The sequence below is a fragment of the Petromyzon marinus genome, chromosome 42 (genome assembly GCF_048934315.1).
Source record: "Petromyzon marinus isolate PM22_M1 ecotype Great Lakes invasive population chromosome 42, UKy_Petmar_22M1.pri1.0, whole genome shotgun sequence".
Classification (NCBI taxonomy): Eukaryota; Metazoa; Chordata; class Hyperoartia; order Petromyzontiformes; family Petromyzontidae; genus Petromyzon; species Petromyzon marinus.
This window is the reverse complement of record NC_133708.1, coordinates 8,623,251-8,640,742: the sequence shown is the minus strand read 5'-3', so window position 1 is coordinate 8,640,742 and position 17,492 is coordinate 8,623,251. Positions and strand designations below refer to the sequence as shown.

The following is a 17,492-nucleotide window of genomic DNA, read 5'->3' as shown; positions in this document are numbered from 1 at the left end:
TATCTAGGGTAAGCGCTCTGCTCCATGATCGACTCTCCATGGTGGATACTAGTCGCATTTGCCATCCCAAGTGGTACAGACCAACCCCCTTGGCTTATGGGCGAGATGTGAACTATTTTGCCTGGTATACAGGAGGTCATGAGTTCGATCCCAACCATGACGCCTATATATTTAGAGTTTGCATATCCTTCACGTGATCGCGTGGGTTTTTCTCCGGGTCCTCCGGTTTTCCCCTCCACATTTAGAAACATGCGTTTCGAGTGTTTGGCTGCTTTAAATTTACACACGATAAGCCACTTCGTTGAGCTATCATTTTATGGTCAAGCCGCCTCTGAAAAAGGGCTACGTAAGCTCAGTGGAGCCTTGCTTGGTAAAATAAAAAAAATAGTTTGGTTTAACAGTTTAGTTTAAATTGACGCCGAGCGAGTTCATCGCGGAGGTGCAGAGGCATCTCAACGTACCACGGCCGTATCTGTACTGCGACTCGTTGGTTGGTGGGCGTGACATGGGCGCGTCGGGGTCCAGGTAGAGGACATCATCGCTGCGCAGGTACGGCACAAACGCCGCGTTGGGAGGGGAGGTCTGCCCGGCCCTGCTCGCTGGGGCTTGCCGGCCGCGTTGGCCTCCGGCTTCCCCGACATCGTGCAGCGGAGCCAAGCGGTGGGAGGCGATGTGAACCGCCTCTGGAGCGTGGCCGGCACCCCTCTCTGCGTGGTCGCCACCTGCGCCCGCCTCCTCCTCCTTCTGCTGCTGCTGCTGCTGCAATCTGTGTCTGAGCGCCGGAACTGCCGGTGAGTCCAGTCTAATTTTCACAGTGTTCAACAACATAGGATCGATACGTAACAGTGAGCGTCAGCCCTCCCTGGAGACACTATGGAGTGTCAAAACTTAATATAACCAGCACTGTAATATCGAGACTTAATTTCAAATGCCCCGAGCACCTTTACAGATTATACATATGAAATATTCCTGTCACTTTGCAAATTGTGACGAGAGAAGTCTGCGTCAGATGAATTAGTTTCGTAGCAATTCAAAAGTACCTGTTTGAAAACTCGACATTGCCTTGTTGAGTTCTCTGGGTTGTATTGTTGTGTTCCGTCAATGGTTTCTGTAAGAAAAAAACATGTTTAGCTAAGCAAATGATGGAAAGGAGGTGTTTTGTCCGAAAATAATTTGTTTACATTGTACAAGTATTAAGATTTGCTGGGGGGAAAAGAAAAAAAACAAAAAACTCGCTCGCCTTTTTCTGCACATCCCCTGCCTGGAGTTCCGTCTTGTCCGCGAGTGACGGCAGTGCCCGCGAGGCCTTCTGCTTGTGCGCGGCCTCCCTGGCGTCTTCCTGGCGGGCGGCGTCGCTGGCGGGGGCCTGTCCCTTGCTCACGACATTCCTGTTGACCATCGCCAGCAGCTGCTCCTGCCGCCTCTGCTTGCGTGCCTCCCGCTCCAACTCCCTTTTCTTCAGAGCCTTGGGGTACTTATCGGAGGCTCGGGTAGCGCCGCCTCTGCTCGGGAGAGAAAACCAGCGTGTCTTCTCGGGCTCACAGCTAAGGTGCTCGTTATGGTCTTGAACTGCTCGGGAAATGTTACGGTAATCGTTGCAAGCAACCATCACCAGCAATGCATCAACCATTTTCGACTTTTGTAAGCTGGCAGCCTACGAAATGTTAATTAACAGTCACCTGGTCACGCAGCACAATGGCGTTACAAGATAAGCTTTTCTTATGGGAAAATAATAAATGAGTAGGCTTTCTCTTTCATCACCTCTGATAAGAACTGTTGGCTACGTACGGTGCGAAAGAAGTTCAACATTTTGGCTAGCCATCGAAAAAAGATGGTCACCACATCACGCGCTTTCAGATGCGCTTCTGTGGCCGTCTGGAACGCTCTTTCTTCCGATATTAGGAAGCCACTGGAGCTATGCAGTTTGAAATCTACATTGAAAACTCATTTATTTAAAACTGCTTGATGTGTTTAGTTTGTTGTCCTTTCCCCGGCACCTCCGATTAGCACGGCTGACTATGAACGGTGCGAAAGAAGTTCAACATACATACCTACGTACGCACCTAACCTTTAACCTCATCACACGTGATCGACTGCAATTCCAGGAACCCGACGAAGAAAACAGTGAAGGTAATCGTTACTGACCCCGCTGGATTAACGCACCCCACAACAGGTTTGGTGGTCATATTCCACGCCGGCTTCGTTTCAGCATTATCTCTCGGGCTCTTGCGTTTGGCGGTATCGCTCTGGCCCGGCGTCTTGGAAGACGCCTCCTCATCGTGGCCGCTCTGCTTGTCCGCTCCATTTCCTCCGGGCCTCTCCCTGTCGATGCGACTCCTGCACGTGACTCCGGTGTTGCTGTACTCTGCGGGGACGTGCGGCGTGGCGGGAGGCCGTGTGGAGTCCGCAAAGACGCGGCCCGTTCCGTCGCCGCCCCTTGCCGGTCTTCCAGTGTCCGCATCTTTAAAGAAACCAGCCAAAGGTAAGAAAAGTAAATATATATATGTACGTAACAAAACTCTGGGCAACAAACGTGAAAAAAGGTGTTCCTATATGAAGCGCAAGCTGCAAGTTCACGTGGCAGACAGCAGAGGGCAGTGCAGCAATCCATTGCTGTACAATCTGGGCGGGCCGAGAAATCATGAAAAACTGCGCACGTTTCAAGTTGAAACACATTCTTGCATTGCGGGCAACTACTACCTAACCATACCAGTGAGTCTGGAGACCCAACATCCCGGATATAGGAAGGTGGAATCGAGGGAAGATTGTGATCAAAGGGGACCAATTACTTAAAAAGGATGGGGGTCAAATAAAGACATGTTCACATTGGGCTGGGCTAACCTGTCTGCATGCCGATATATTGCAACTCCACTGTCAGAAACAAATGCACAACAATGTTATATAAATGCAACATAAACAGTAGATTAGAGCAACAAATCAACAATGTGTATTATGCAGCACCAGGCCACCAGCCATTAGTATAAATAACAACACAAATAAAACACACTTTAAAAACATTGCATATTTTGTTTATGGCATCTTAAATTGTTTAAAATTCACTTGCAGCTCCCTGGGTTCACACTCAGGATCTCAGCGGTTCCAGCCCAGCGCTCAGGCATCTGAGTCAGCTGGTCATTTAAGATTGATTAATAATTATACTAATTATCAAAAAAACATTTAACGAAAAATTTCAAGGAATCTTTAAAAAATGCCAATCCATCCCTTTTTCAGCCATAAAATGAAGATAATTAATTGCTCATGCCACTGATGGTGGAAGAGCGTCCGCTGGAGGGGGCTGCAGATAGCCCTTCTCAGGGGTATTTTGCCTACTCTTCCAGGCTGGCCAGATATCTTGGAAGAGGGAGTGCCCACAAACACACACACAGCCTGCCGATCGACTTTCGCGTACCAATTGATACCACTGGGTGGACAGAGGAAGAAGGGGAGTTTAAGAAACATGCCGATCATTTCAACTGCCATGCCGAGAGAGGACCCAGGGCAGTCCCTGGACTGTAAGCCCGGTGTGCGAACTATTACACCAACACAGGCTATGTAGTGGGTCCAACTGAGTCGCAGACGTTGTTCCTTTTAGAGGCAATACTTTTATTTGTAACACCGTAACACAACGGGGTAACTGTCCCTTTACCAGACTACACCCTAAGGTGGTGACCACCCAGCTAACTACACTGTACAGGGGAGTTACTGCTACTCGGGTCAGCTCCGCCCTCGGCCCCGCCCGCCTTTGCAAACATTCTCGTTCCCTCTCGATCCTTCTCAAGAGCTCTCTCCGGACACGTGACCACCCATTAGTCCCCCCCTACCCGGGGCTCCCCTGTGTGGACATTCCAGATCACGTGTCTACGGGGTCAACCAGAGTGCCACGGCCCGGGGAAAACCCTGCCCCTGGGCTGACACTCACCCCCTCCGCCTCGGGGGAGCCCGCACCACACGCTGTGCGTGGTGCCCGCACTATCCCAGTGCTCGTCTAGCCCCGCTAGGGCTGGTGTCGCACACAGCCACCCACACGGTGCTGTCCACGCCAGGGCTGGTGTTACACACAGCCACCCACACGGTGCTGTCCACGCTAGGGCTGGTACTACACACAGCCACCCACACGGTACTGTCCACGCTAGGGCTGGTGTTACACACAGCCACCCACACGGTGCTGTCCACGATGTAGGAACATCGAACGGCACGACCCTTCCGGGCCGGCACCATACAGTGACATCCCCGATGTCACTACAGATATACACAGCACAGCTTTCCAGACTACAAACATGTGAAGTAATAATCTGGTCAAACCTGTCTGCACACCCGTGTCCTTCATGGACGACTCTGGTTCGTGGACACGCAGAGTTGAGCGAGAGTGACCATCCCTCTGGCGAACCGTTTCTTCCTCCACGGCCACGTAAACTGGGCCGTCACGAGTCGGCATCCCTTGAAATTGAGGGTACAGCAAGGGTTATATGTCGACTAGAAGTGTTCACATGAATGATACAAACTACAAGGCGTATTTTGCGACTTACATACATTTTACTTTTAAATGTACATTAAAGAAACATCAAGCTGTGTACATACGATGCATGTATGCCATTTTTATGGTGGGTGTTAACTTGTGTTCACATTACAGAATTCTTCTGGTAATATGGAGGTTGATGTACGATTCAGGAAATTTCAAGACAATATGAAATTACTTTCTGCATTTTATTCTGATTTCTTGGATTTTTTAGTGAAATGTCACATCTAATTGTTCAAGTCAGTTGTGAGAATTGTTCTTCAACTTACTGGTGAGCTGAAACAATAAATAACTGGCTGAAAGAATGCATAATCAGCGAGTTAAACACATATTGTTTTTTGGCTATGTTTGGTGTTGGAGTATCTTAAACGACACAAATTTGGCAACATCAATGTGACCGTAACCCAAAAATCTATTATGGATCATCAACATTAAATGCTTTGTCTTGCGTCCTCCTTCTCTGGCCAGTGTCCTTCCTTGAATTAACATACCAATATTCAACCACTGACCTTCCCTGCTGCGACGGAGGTTGGAGACGTCATGACCCTTGCGAGCCAGCTCCCTCATTCTCTGCTCCTGCTTATCACGGAGGGCCTCCTCCTGAGCCCTCTGAACACTCTGGTACAGGTTCTCCGTCTTCCTGGTCCGATTCTCCTGCACGGGAACAACAGGAGGCCCACAAATGAGTAAGGCCCAGACATGCTTTACGTTTGTATGTATGTTGAACTTCTTTCGCACCGTACGTAGCCAACCGTGCTAATCGGAGGTGGGGGGTAAGGACAACAGGCTAAACGCAAAAAGCAGTTTTAAACGAGTTTTCAATTTAGATTTAAAAGTGCATAGCTCCATTGGCTTCCTAATATGGCGAAGGAAGAGCATTCCAGATGGCTGCAAAAGTGCATCTGGCTCACCGCCGAACAAAGACAGTGACGGTCTTTGTTCGATGGTTAGCCAAAATCCACTGCTGTGAGGATGACCGGAGTAAGCATGTGTGGTTAATTTAGACTTGGTGCCTTGTGATGAGTGTCTATTTGGAGTTTGAACATCTAAAAACCTCGATTATCATATTCTTGGTTCTTTCGGTAAAGTCACGTCTGAAGGGAAACAATAAAATAATAAAATATGTAAAACAATACAAATTCTCACGACGTTTCTACTGCAACACAAGCAATCATCATCATCAGGTGTAAAAACCACAGCAAGAACATTTTCGATTCAACGGGAAACAGAAGCTGACAGCTGCTGCTGTGCAATTTGAAATTGAAGTCCAATGTCAAGGACGGGTGGCTAATAGACTGCATTAGCAAAGTACAACCATGACCTTCACTCGGAAACCTGGGAAATGGGAACACATGGCAAGTCTCTGTTCGGGGAGGTACAACAATTCGCTGTAATTGAGACGATAGATTTATATGCTCACATCTTATGACATGATAAAAACTGATCCTTTAATGACTGACATGCTTAGTATTGTCAGAGGTCACAATTGATATCGGGGTTATAGTTCAATATAATTGATTAGTTGTTTATCATCTCATTCATATTTTTCTCAGTTGTTTGGTCTCTTTTACAGTTTTTCTCACTCCACTAGCCTCCTAGTAACATTACCATATTGTGTGTATACGACACAAACTATTAGAGGATTTACAGCCCTTTTTCAATCCACTGTTGTATAACGTGTAAGTCATTAGGGTTTTTAAACTATACATCACCACTGATCATTACAGGTTCAGTGGCCAGAACCGGTTCAGATATTACTCGCCACTGATGTTGGCCATAGCTGGGTATTCAACTGAGGTCTCTGGGTTAGTCATACACCGTGTTAGCCACTGCAACATTGCTCTACTCCATTTGCATTAAAATCTTCATAAATCATGAATAATTGCTTCTCACGTGCACAATTCCATGCATGTTTTGTGAGCAAAAAAAATTATTTAATCGATGCATCCTTTAATTCATAGACAATTCCACACATTGGGGTGGTGTCATAGTCAAGCGGGCGCGCATTTGCTGCACGGTACAGAGGGGATCATGGTTCAAACCCGGCAGCCGCCCTGGTTCTGACCATGTGTGGTATTAACCATAAAAGTGTGCCGTCTGCTTTATGGTAAATATTAAATATCCCACGGAAATAAAATAGTCGGCCATGTGTGCTGGTGTCACCCATCCAAATTTGGAATCACTCACAAATTACTTGATTGGGTAAAACGACATAGCAACATCACCCCCCATTAGTAGACTATACAAATTTGTAAAACATAGTGCGCCGTTGTAAAGGCCTTTTGCTCGAATAGTATATTGAATGTTGCTGTAATTAATCAACAGATTTTAGCATGCTGTGATCCATAATAGAGTTTTTTTGGGGTTAGATCGCATAAATATAAATGTGTCGTTAAACCCTCTACCACCTGACACGGCCAATTAGTTGGTTTGCCACGTGAACAGAACGTGCCAATTCATTACTAGTGTTGGAGAGCAAATCCACAACATTTACAACACACCGGTGTGCTGTACAAGTAACGAATTGGTATGTTCTGTTTACATGACAAAACCTTACTAACGGCTGTGTCCGGTGGTGCCGGGTTTAATGACACATTTACATTTACACGATTTAACCCAAAAAACCCAAATTGTGGATATTGGTCACGAAAGCATACATGTTAGACTGTGATCATCCGGCAACAGAATCAACGCTCTAGAACCGATCGGCATTTGTTCATATACCACATGCATATTCAGGGCCTAGAAAACTCAACAACACCAAGGCTGTTTAAGCCATTCACTGAAACACAAATGCAGCACGTATTTTTCATTCTCCGCCAACGTGTGAAAAATCGCCGCACCTCTTTTTGCCGCAGCTTGGCTTGCTCCTCCAAAAACTGTCTGTTAAGGCGATGCCGTTCCTCGGTAATCTTCCTCTCCGCCTCCTCCTCCTCGTACCTCCGTCGCTCGTCCTCCAGGAGCTTATGACGACGTCGCTCCTCCATCTGGCTGGCTATCGCTTTCTGAAAACAACGCGCGACGTTGCACGCTCAACTGCAGTAACCCATTTAACAACAACAGGTTAATGGGCTCTCTGACTGTGCCTTTTACCACGTGCTGTTCGACATGATGTCCACACATCGTGCAACCCGAAAACACATCACAGAGCTATGCAGCACAACTGTGAAACTGTGAAAACCTACACTTTAAATGCCCCTTAATATCATGTGTCCTTTCATTGAAGTGGTTAATTGTGATAGCTGCTTAACTGTAAGTTGTCCTTTTAATTTCTTATTTATTGTTTATTTCCTAACCAGCAAGGACTGGTGGTGCAGTGGTAAGCCTGAAGAACCCGGAGACCTCGGTTTGATACCCGGCCATGGCTGACTCCAGCGGTGAGTGACATCGGAACGGGTCCTGGGCGCTTCCTTTCACCAACTCGCAGCAAATCAGGGTGCCGAATTATGATCAGACAAACCCCAAGACTGACAAGACATGGGGCAGTCTTCATCGAGCAGTGGATTGAAAAAGGGCTATACATGTTACATTACTTTAAGCAACTTCTCACTGCTCCATCCCCACCCATTATACTATAATCGCACGCATTTGTGCCCATCAGTACTATACATGTGTAGTGACTTGACTCGGAGACACTAAGAGTAGGAGGCACTCTGGTTTATTAACACGGCCTGAAAGTTCACACTTGGTACCTACGGTCCCCAGTCAGTACAGCTGGTAGTAGACTGCCTGACTGGCGACGCCGAGATGGTGAAGACGGAGACGGCGGCGAAGACTCCAGCAGCACGACGGAGATCCCACTCCAAACGACAGCCCCGAGGTCCCCTCCAGGGGCCCCTCCTTTACTGTCAGCGTGGCCTGGCTCCGCCCCCGGCCACGCCCCCTTCTGGAACCTACTAGCGGGTTCTCGATGAGCCCCTTCCGTGACCCTTCCTCTAGATCCCTCTCTGGTCTATCACGTGGCCTGCTGTCAGTCAGGGCTGCTGTAAGCTGCAGATCCCCTTCCCTTCCAGCAGCCAGCGCTATGCTGCTACTGACCGATTCTATGTCACTATACATGAACCAAACATAATAATAATACCACAGTATTTTAAATAAGCAATAAGTTGAGCTATTCGTGCAAGCATGTAAAAAATCAATTGTGACTAATACCTGATGCTCCAGCTGTTTTAGCCTTTGTCTTTCCCTCTCATCAAGCTGAGCTGGATCCAGAAGGGCTGTCATTGTTCTCAAGTGGCTGAAAGTCAAAACAGTAAAACCAAGGTGATAATAACTAAAAAAAACAATCTGAATGTCATCTGCGGTTCACGTGTGTCTAGGACTCTGCGGGTTTCACACACTCGTTATGCACGTGTCGTTGAACAATTGGGGCTCCTTCCATGGTGTAATAGCACAGTGGCCTTGTTATCCAGAGGTCGCCGGTTCGATTTGATCTTTCGGCGTGGCAGTTGAAACAATGGTGCAGGTTCCTTAAATCTCTCTGTGGTGGCGAGATGTTAACTACCTTGCCTGATACACAGGAGGTCGTGGGTTGGATCCCGACCCTGACGCCTGTATATTTGGCATTTGCATCTTCTCCCCGTGGTCATGTGGATTTTTCTCCGGGTCCTCCGGTTTTTCCCTCCACATGTGTTTAAGAGTATTTTGCTGCTGTAAATTTCCAGGTGGTAAGCCACTTGGTTGAGCTATCATTTGTGGCCAAGTCACTTCTGAAAAAGAGCTGTATAGCTGTGTGTCTTACCTGATCAAATATTTTTTTTTTTTTTTTTATAAATCGGTGCACCACAGTTTGTCGATTGGCAGGTGGCATGTGGTGGGGTCAAGTGTGGGTACACCTACCTCACCCAAGTTGTCTGGCCAGTGTGGAAGTGTAGGCCAACTACCCTCTACAGTGACTCTCGAGTGAAGACGCTGCCGCCAGTAGTAGCTTGAGAATTGTAGGGCTGCACCTTTCACCCTTGAAGCACAATTAGCGTGGCTCCGTCAATGTCAACATTCTTATTTACCTGTTTATCGGAGAAGGAAGCTTTGAAGCATCGGTCAAGGGCACATGAGGACTGTGGAGTGGATCCTGGGGATGAAAAGTCCTCCCCGCATCGAGGCGGACAGAAGTTACCGCACCGTGGGTTTCAGCCTGCGCAACATTGGGCTTCTGGCTGAACGAATCAAAGTGTGCCTCCCATTTTCCTTGATCCGCTTCCTGTGGATAAAGAAGGCATTCTGCATAAGCCCGCATGAGCTTGCATAAGCCACAATTAAGTGCACCAAATCGATTCCGTCCCTTAATCATCAAAGCGGGTATACATATGTTCCAACGATAACACGGCAATGGCAAGTAACTCGGAAATGACATACAGCAAGATGACATAACTCGCCAGAGGCAACTTTATTATGGGAGAGGGTAAAAAGGATCAAGAAATTAGAAAGTCAGAATTAAATAAATTGCCCGCAGTTTTTGGCAAAAACACAACAGTCGTATGTCGTGTGCTATCAGCCCGATGTGAATGCGCAATAACCTCAAGTTATTGGTTTGCGCAAAACTACATATATTGAGACTCACGCAAGTATAAATAGGTACACGCATTGTCCAGGTATACACATTGTCCAGGTGGTAATGCTGACTGTGCACTAGCAATAGGCTCAGGTGTCACAGCCACTGTGGGTGTACGGACACCCCCCAACATATTTAAATATGGCTAAGAGACACCCAAAACATCTTGGTCAAAATTCATGGGATTCTTCAGTCTGAATTTTCCTGATCCTTCAATGAGGAGATGTAAATGCTGAACGTGCCGATGACGGAGGGATTAAACAAACAGAAATGCATGCACAGTAGGCTCAGGACTGAGCCAGTCACCGGTAGATGAGTAGATCACAATGCAGTAGAACTCTTATCTGTGACAAAGTGCGGGGGCAGAATACCATCTGTAATCTGGCCAATAAACAGGAATCCCCCAAATCCCATACTATGGGTGTCTCCCCACATGGGGTTGGGAAGCTCATAATGACCATGTTAGTGCTCCGATTAAGCACACGTAAGCCCTAGGACAGGGTGTACTTAATGCCTATATTAGAGCACTGATTCAACACTACCAATATCCTACGTTAAAGCCTTGGGGCTGGGTGTCAGAGGATTCAGAAATGTGATGTCAGCACCGGTGCGCTGAGATTATTATCGTGTTATATCATGGAAAGATTGCATCATACCATATGGCGATTGCACAGTCAGAATGACAATTGATTAGGACCATGTGATGCAGAGCAACATCACATGGGAGTAAAATGTTGGGTGTCGTGCTGAGAAACGCGCGGTACAACGTGGAAACACATCGGAGAGCTACACAGCACAACCGCAAAAACCTAAGCGGTCGTCAAGCTAGAATTTAGGGTAATGCTAGATTTCTTGCAGCCTATGAAGTGCATCGGTGGCTGAGATGATTAAAAGCATGTCAAAGCACCGAGTTGGCACAGCTGACATTTTGGAATAAAATCCATGCAACCAACCATGAATAAAACTGTTCATCAAGTAGAGTGAGCGATGGACGTAGGCTGGACATCAAAGGCAGAACAAAAAAAAATAATTGAAGTACATTTTGTTCACTTAATTCGGCATATATATTCAGCTGCGTGGGCAAAAAAATAAAAATATAATTATTCCGATAGCCACAAAACTCGCTCCACCCCAACAAGTCACATGAGAGGCACACCACCGCGTGTGGATAACGGGCAAATGAAGGGATCTCATAAGTAGTTCAGTGATGTCACATCCATAGCCATACTCTAATGCACTGCTGGCAAGACTGATATATAGTGCATGACTGATAGAGCAACTGTAATATGATTTGGACAAAAACAACAACATTTTAAATAAACAATGTCTATAGCTCAAACGATGAACTCTGGAGAGTGTGTGTGTGTGTCTTTGTGTGGTAATGCAGTGATTAGCGCACTGCACTATGAAGCTGGCGACTCAAAGTTAAATTCCCACTCATAACCAATAACAGCGTTCAATATTTGCAACCAGGACCGGGCCTCCCCTATATTGACTCAGCCTCAAATGAGCACCTGGATGTGGTGTGCCAACATCAACATTGGGGAGACAAAGACGGCCGCGCACGGTACTAGCAACCCACACCCTCATGTGCCGTGCCCGGCTTAATAGGCGCTCAGTAGCAGCACGTGCCCGAATAGTCTGTTGGAGGCTATACGGGGGGGATCTTTGTCTTCGTGTGTTTGTGTGGAAGAGAATACGCACCCCCTTGAGCCAGATTTTCTCTTGCTGCCTGCGCATGCGCTGCGCTTCCCGCTGCTGCTCCAGCTCCTCTCGCCAGCGCTGCTGCTTCTCCCTATTGGAGGCGCTGAAAGGTTTATCCCTGGGGGCTGCCTCCTGTTAATCCCAAAGAGAGACGTTCAATATTATTTGGCTCTTTCGGTAAAGTCACGTAGATAGGTTCAAAGAAAATAACAAAATAACAAAGAAACTGCGACATTTCGATCGTAACACGAGCGTTCATCATCAGATGTTAAATGCCTGTAAATATATATTCACTAACGAAACAAATGCATTCACGCAGAGTACATGCAACACAACGCTGGTTGGATCCATTCTCAGTGGTGAAAGGTTAAATAAGCAAGTCCTGGATGCAAGGCTGCTGGGAGAGATGCCAAGAGACAAGAGAAGAAAAATTCTGGCTGATGACGTGAAATTAAGAAGCAAAAGAAAGCCCAACATCAGACAGATTGGAGGGAGTTTGAGCAAAAGTTCCCGGCCATTGGGCCGAGGGTTAAGCAACAGAAGGTGGAATAGAACATGTACAAGTTACGGCCATTTTTGACACTCCACTGCTTCCTGAGGACCTACCCACACCGTGCGGGTCATGGGAGTCATTTAACCATGCCTCGCCACTCTGATCAGTGCAGGGTGGCTAAGACGGCAAGCATATAAGTGGAAGCATATCAAAAATACAGTGCAACAATGGATTTTGCTATACTGCTTTCTGCTGCCAATAACATTGCCCTGTGATATCTACGACAACCTGTTTGATAGGCGCTGGTCACCTATCCAAGGACTTTGCAGGCTCGACACTGCTTAGTTTCTGATCATTTGGTAATATACTTTCATATGTATGCAAGGTATAAAGTATGCATCTTGAAAGTACTTACCCCAATGACAAAGGAAGAGCGAATTGCTGCGGGAAGATCACTGGAAGCAAAGCTCTGTGTCTGCCCCATTGCCACGTAGTCCTGGGCAGTGTTCCTGGCACCACTTGCTGTTCCCTGGGCAGATGTTGCAGGCACTGTCAAGTAGCCAGATTCTGGCTGATGTGCTGGAAGGTTCAAAGTGGCCTGCAGCTGCAGACACAGGCGGATAAAAAGTATGAAAAAGATTCTTATTTTTTATTGGCCAGACGACAGCAGGGCAATTGGAATTGTGCTATGAGTTGCTGAGCCATTTAAAAATGCACATCCTGATCCTGAAATTAAATGTAAAATTAACTTTATAATCACAAGCTAGGCCGTCAATAGCAATAACAAGTCAAGTTTGAACTTTGCAATTAAAGCATACATTTGCGCTTTTAAAAAAAAATTATGATTAGTACCAACGTCCAACCGTATGGCACAACGTCAGAACGAGCGGCTCGCAATCGGAAGGTTGCGAGTTCAATTCCTGATCGGGCTTGACTCATCCCATCATCCATGCAGGGTCGATAAAATGAGTGCCACTTTGTGGGGAAGTCAACAGTGTTGACCTATGAATCGACTCGCCTCCGCCAAAGGAATGTGGAATTTTCACCATTGGCTCATGGCTATAAAAAGGAGATGCTCAATTGAGCAGGAATTCACAAAATATGTTTTTTAGAGGAGATATAATAAAACAAATCACTTACACAATGTTTAAAATTTGAAGTCTGGTCACGACTACTACATGGCTTCATGAAATAATTAATTTACATCATATTTTTTGATTTAAAGCTTTCGTGACTGCAGTAATTCATATTCTTAGTTTTTTCGGTAAAGTCACGTTGAAGAGAAACAACAAAATAACAAAATATATATAAAACAATAAAAAATTCCCACGACGTTTCGACCATAACTCAAACGGTCATCATCAGGTGTGTCGGTTTGCATAAATTTATTTTGAAAACGGCATATTTATTTATATATATATTTAAAAAATAACGTTTGCGTCACGCGCAACGATTGGCAGTTTGCCCAGGACTAGTCCATCTATTTTTTGAAAAGAGGAGGGGGGAGACGAAATTTGTTTTTATGTATGCTGTCTGAAAGCCACTGTAAGCGTGAACAATCAATCAAGAACTGAAATGATTTATCAAATCTTTCCAATGATTGCTAAGATAGAATCCATCTTCTCGGTTGAAATTGTCTCTGTGCTTGTATATGTGAATAGCCTCATGAACGAATCTCTCATGGAAGCCAGATGGCTTACAAAGAACCTCCGTCTTGGAAAAGTCAATGGCATGTGAGCCTACTGAATTAGAACAATGATCTGCTACGGCCGAGGTGTTGGTCCTACCGTGTTTAAGGTCTGCTTTATGTTCACGAATGCGGTCCGAGATATGGCGTTTGGTTTCTCCAATGTAACTACTACCACAGAGGCAACTTAGTTTGTAGACACCAGGGTATTGTATGTCCGGAATCACATCTTTTACAGACGGAACCAGATCACGGATTTTATGTAATGTGTTGAAACGGACCTGGATCTTGTGTTTATTCAAGATTTTGGAGATCTTTTTTGTGATCCCAGCAATGTAGGGTAAAGTGATGGTTTTGAAAGGCTCCTCAAGAGGGTTCTTCTTCATGGTTTGAGTGATAGCTTTGCGGATTGTATAGTCGGAGTAACCATTAGCCCTAAGAGCTTGGTGTACGTGCTTGAGTTCACTGCTTATGTGTTCCTGGTCGGATATGCATTGGGCTCTATGATACAGAGTCTTGATGAGAGAATTCTTCTGTGATGGATGGTGGTGGGAATCCGGTTTCAGATAAGCATCCGTATGGGTAGCTTTCCTGTAGACAGAGTGGCTCATTGAACCATCAGGTCTCTTTTTAATTAGGACATCCAAAAAAGGTATCTTGCCATCTATTTCGACTTCCATGGTAAATCTGATAGCTGGGTGTATGGAATTGATGTGGTCGAAGAATTGGTCTAGAGCAGGCCGGCCATGTGGCCAGATGACAAAAGTGTCATCCACGTACCTCTTCCATAAGGTTGGGCGCAGAGTGGCAGTCTGGATGGCGTCAGTCTCAAATTTCTCCATGAAAATGTTAGCTATAACTGGAGAAAGGGGGGAGCCCATTGGGGTGCCCTCAGTTTGTTTGTAGAAAGTTCCATTGCAATCATTGAAGACTTGGTTCATCAAGGACTAAACACTGAGGTACCCCCCCTGGTGAGACACTGTTTAACCAATACATACTTCACTTGGAATGGAACTTTCTACAAACAAACTGAGGGCACCCCAATGGGCTCCCCCCTTTCTCCAGTTATAGCTAACATTTTCATGGAGAAATTTGAGACTGACGCCATCCAGACTGCCACTCTGCGCCCAACCTTATGGAAGAGGTACGTGGATGACACTTTTGTCATCTGGCCACATGGCCGGCCTGCTCTAGACCAATTCTTCGACCACATCAATTCCATACACCCAGCTATCAGATTTACCATGGAAGTCGAAATAGATGGCAAGATACCTTTTTTGGATGTCCTAATTAAAAAGAGACCTGATGGTTCAATGAGCCACTCTGTCTACAGGAAAGCTACCCATACGGATGCTTATCTGAAACCGGATTCCCACCACCATCCATCACAGAAGAATTCTCTCATCAAGACTCTGTATCATAGAGCCCAATGCATATCCGACCAGGAACACATAAGCAGTGAACTCAAGCACGTACACCAAGCTCTTAGGGCTAATGGTTACTCCGACTATACAATCCGCAAAGCTATCACTCAAACCATGAAGAAGAACCCTCTTGAGGAGCCTTTCAAAACCATCACTTTACCCTACATTGCTGGGATCACAAAAAAGATCTCCAAAATCTTGAATAAACACAAGATCCAGGTCCGTTTCAACACATTACATAAAATCCGTGATCTGGTTCCGTCTGTAAAAGATGTGATTCCGGACATACAATACCCTGGTGTCTACAAACTAAGTTGCCTCTGTGGTAGTAGTTACATTGGAGAAACCAAACGCCATATCTCGGACCGCATTCGTGAACATAAAGCAGACCTTAAACACGGTAGGACCAACACCTCGGCCGTAGCAGATCATTGTTCTAATTCAGTAGGCTCACATGCCATTGACTTTTCCAAGACGGAGGTTCTTTGTAAGCCATCTGGCTTCCATGAGAGATTCGTTCATGAGGCTATTCACATATACAAGCACAGAGACAATTTCAACCGAGAAGATGGATTCTATCTTAGCAATCATTGGAAAGATTTGATAAATCATTTCAGTTCTTGATTGATTGTTCACGCTTACAGTGGCTTTCAGACAGCATACATAAAAACAAATTTCGTCTCCCCCCTCCTCTTTTCAAAAAATAGATGGACTAGTCCTGGGCAAACTGCCAATCGTTGCGCGTGACGCAAACGTTATTTTTTAAATATATATATAAATAAATATGCCGTTTTCAAAATAAATTTATGCAAACCGACACACCTGATGATGACCGTTTGAGTTATGGTCGAAACGTCGTGGGAATTTTTTATTGTTTTATATATATTTTGTTATTTTGTTGTTTCTCTTCAACGTGACTTTACCGAAAAAACTAAGAATATGATTTACATCATATTGTCAACTAAAGTTATTTCATAGTTAGCTTTCAGCAATTATAGATTGACATTCACAACATACCTCACATAATTTGCAGCGTGGACAAGTGTCCATTTTTGCAGCGTGGATAATGGGAAATTGGTGAAAAACTGTGTAAAAGATATCACTTTTGGCACTATTATGCATATGGGGAGAGCTAATAATTGGCACTAATGTGACTGTGAGAAGCATGAAATGGAATGTAATTTGAAACCCAATGATGGCCTTTGAAAACACCGAGGATAAGCAGTCTTTGGCATACCTTGGAGTGATCTTTATAGAAGATTGAAAACTGGATAAGGAGTTTTTTAACAAAAAACATTAAAAAACCATGCAATGAGAAAAGTGTGATTTGAGTAAGATATTTGTTCATATATTGGGTATTTGCCACACAATAAAACAAATCTATTTGTGATTTCCATATACCGAATGCAAAAAGGAGTGACTATCATAACATTCACTTGCAGGCACTACTTCCAAAAAAGTGGTACTTTTAATACCAATTTACATCAAACCATTTTACAAAACGGATGAGAACTCCCTCGAACTAACTTTAAAATCCAACGATAAAGCTCAAGTTTTCAATTGATTCTGATTGACAGCTCAGATGATCCTATTGTATTCCATTGAGCATACCTTCTGATTGAACGTGGTCAGCGGCTGTCCAGTGGCTGATAAGACCGGAGCTCCCGCCCCTGGTTTCCCAAAGGGGTTCCACTCTTCCCAGACCTCCAACTCCTGCTTCTTCCCACTGTTTTTCAGCGCCAGTTGTTGATCTGAAAATGTGCACAGGAAATAAAGAGACACAACCAAGGGATATGTGTGGAATTTTAATACGTGGTACAACACTGCACAAAAGCATTTAGGCTTCCCTTTGAATCTGACTGAGCATTTGCCCTCACTTTGAGTTTCATTGTATTATTGCATTCCATTGACAATGCCAAAATGCAAGTTCACTGTTAGAAAAAATGCACATGTTGTACATATGTATGTTGAACTTCTTTCGCACTATACGTATCCAACCAAGCTAATCGGGGAATGACAACAAACTAAACACAAAATCAGTTAAATTTTGATTTAAAGCTTTCGTGACTGCAGTAATTCATATTCTTAGTTCTTTCGGTAAAGTCACGTTGAAGGGA

The 17,492-nt window shown here is 45.2% G+C and overlaps 1 protein-coding gene across 4 annotated transcripts in view; it reads right to left on the bottom strand.

The window, feature by feature from the left end:
* CCDC66 (coiled-coil domain containing 66) overlaps window positions 1-17,492 on the bottom strand; it is a 30,340-nt gene that overhangs the window by 3,954 nt on the left and 8,894 nt on the right. The window contains exons 8-20 of one of the 4 annotated variants that reach the window (XM_032969829.2): window positions 16,987-17,126; window positions 16,613-16,642; window positions 12,680-12,868; window positions 11,772-11,903; window positions 9,523-9,716; window positions 8,669-8,753; window positions 7,360-7,521; window positions 5,026-5,170; window positions 4,303-4,437; window positions 2,146-2,461; window positions 1,241-1,502; window positions 1,041-1,108; window positions 462-772 (exon numbers count right to left, since the gene is read on the bottom strand). In XM_032969829.2, coding sequence (XP_032825720.1) covers window positions 462-772; window positions 1,041-1,108; window positions 1,241-1,502; window positions 2,146-2,461; window positions 4,303-4,437; window positions 5,026-5,170; window positions 7,360-7,521; window positions 8,669-8,753; window positions 9,523-9,716; window positions 11,772-11,903; window positions 12,680-12,868; window positions 16,613-16,642; window positions 16,987-17,126 — 2,169 coding nt within the window. Of the gene's footprint in view, window positions 1-461; window positions 803-1,040; window positions 1,109-1,240; window positions 1,503-2,145; window positions 2,462-4,302; window positions 4,438-5,025; window positions 5,171-7,359; window positions 7,522-8,668; window positions 8,754-9,522; window positions 9,717-11,771; window positions 11,904-12,679; window positions 12,869-16,612; window positions 16,643-16,986; window positions 17,127-17,492 lie in introns of all 4 variants that reach the window. The other 3 variants (XM_032969825.2, XM_032969827.2, XM_032969828.2) reach the window with 3 other exon arrangements.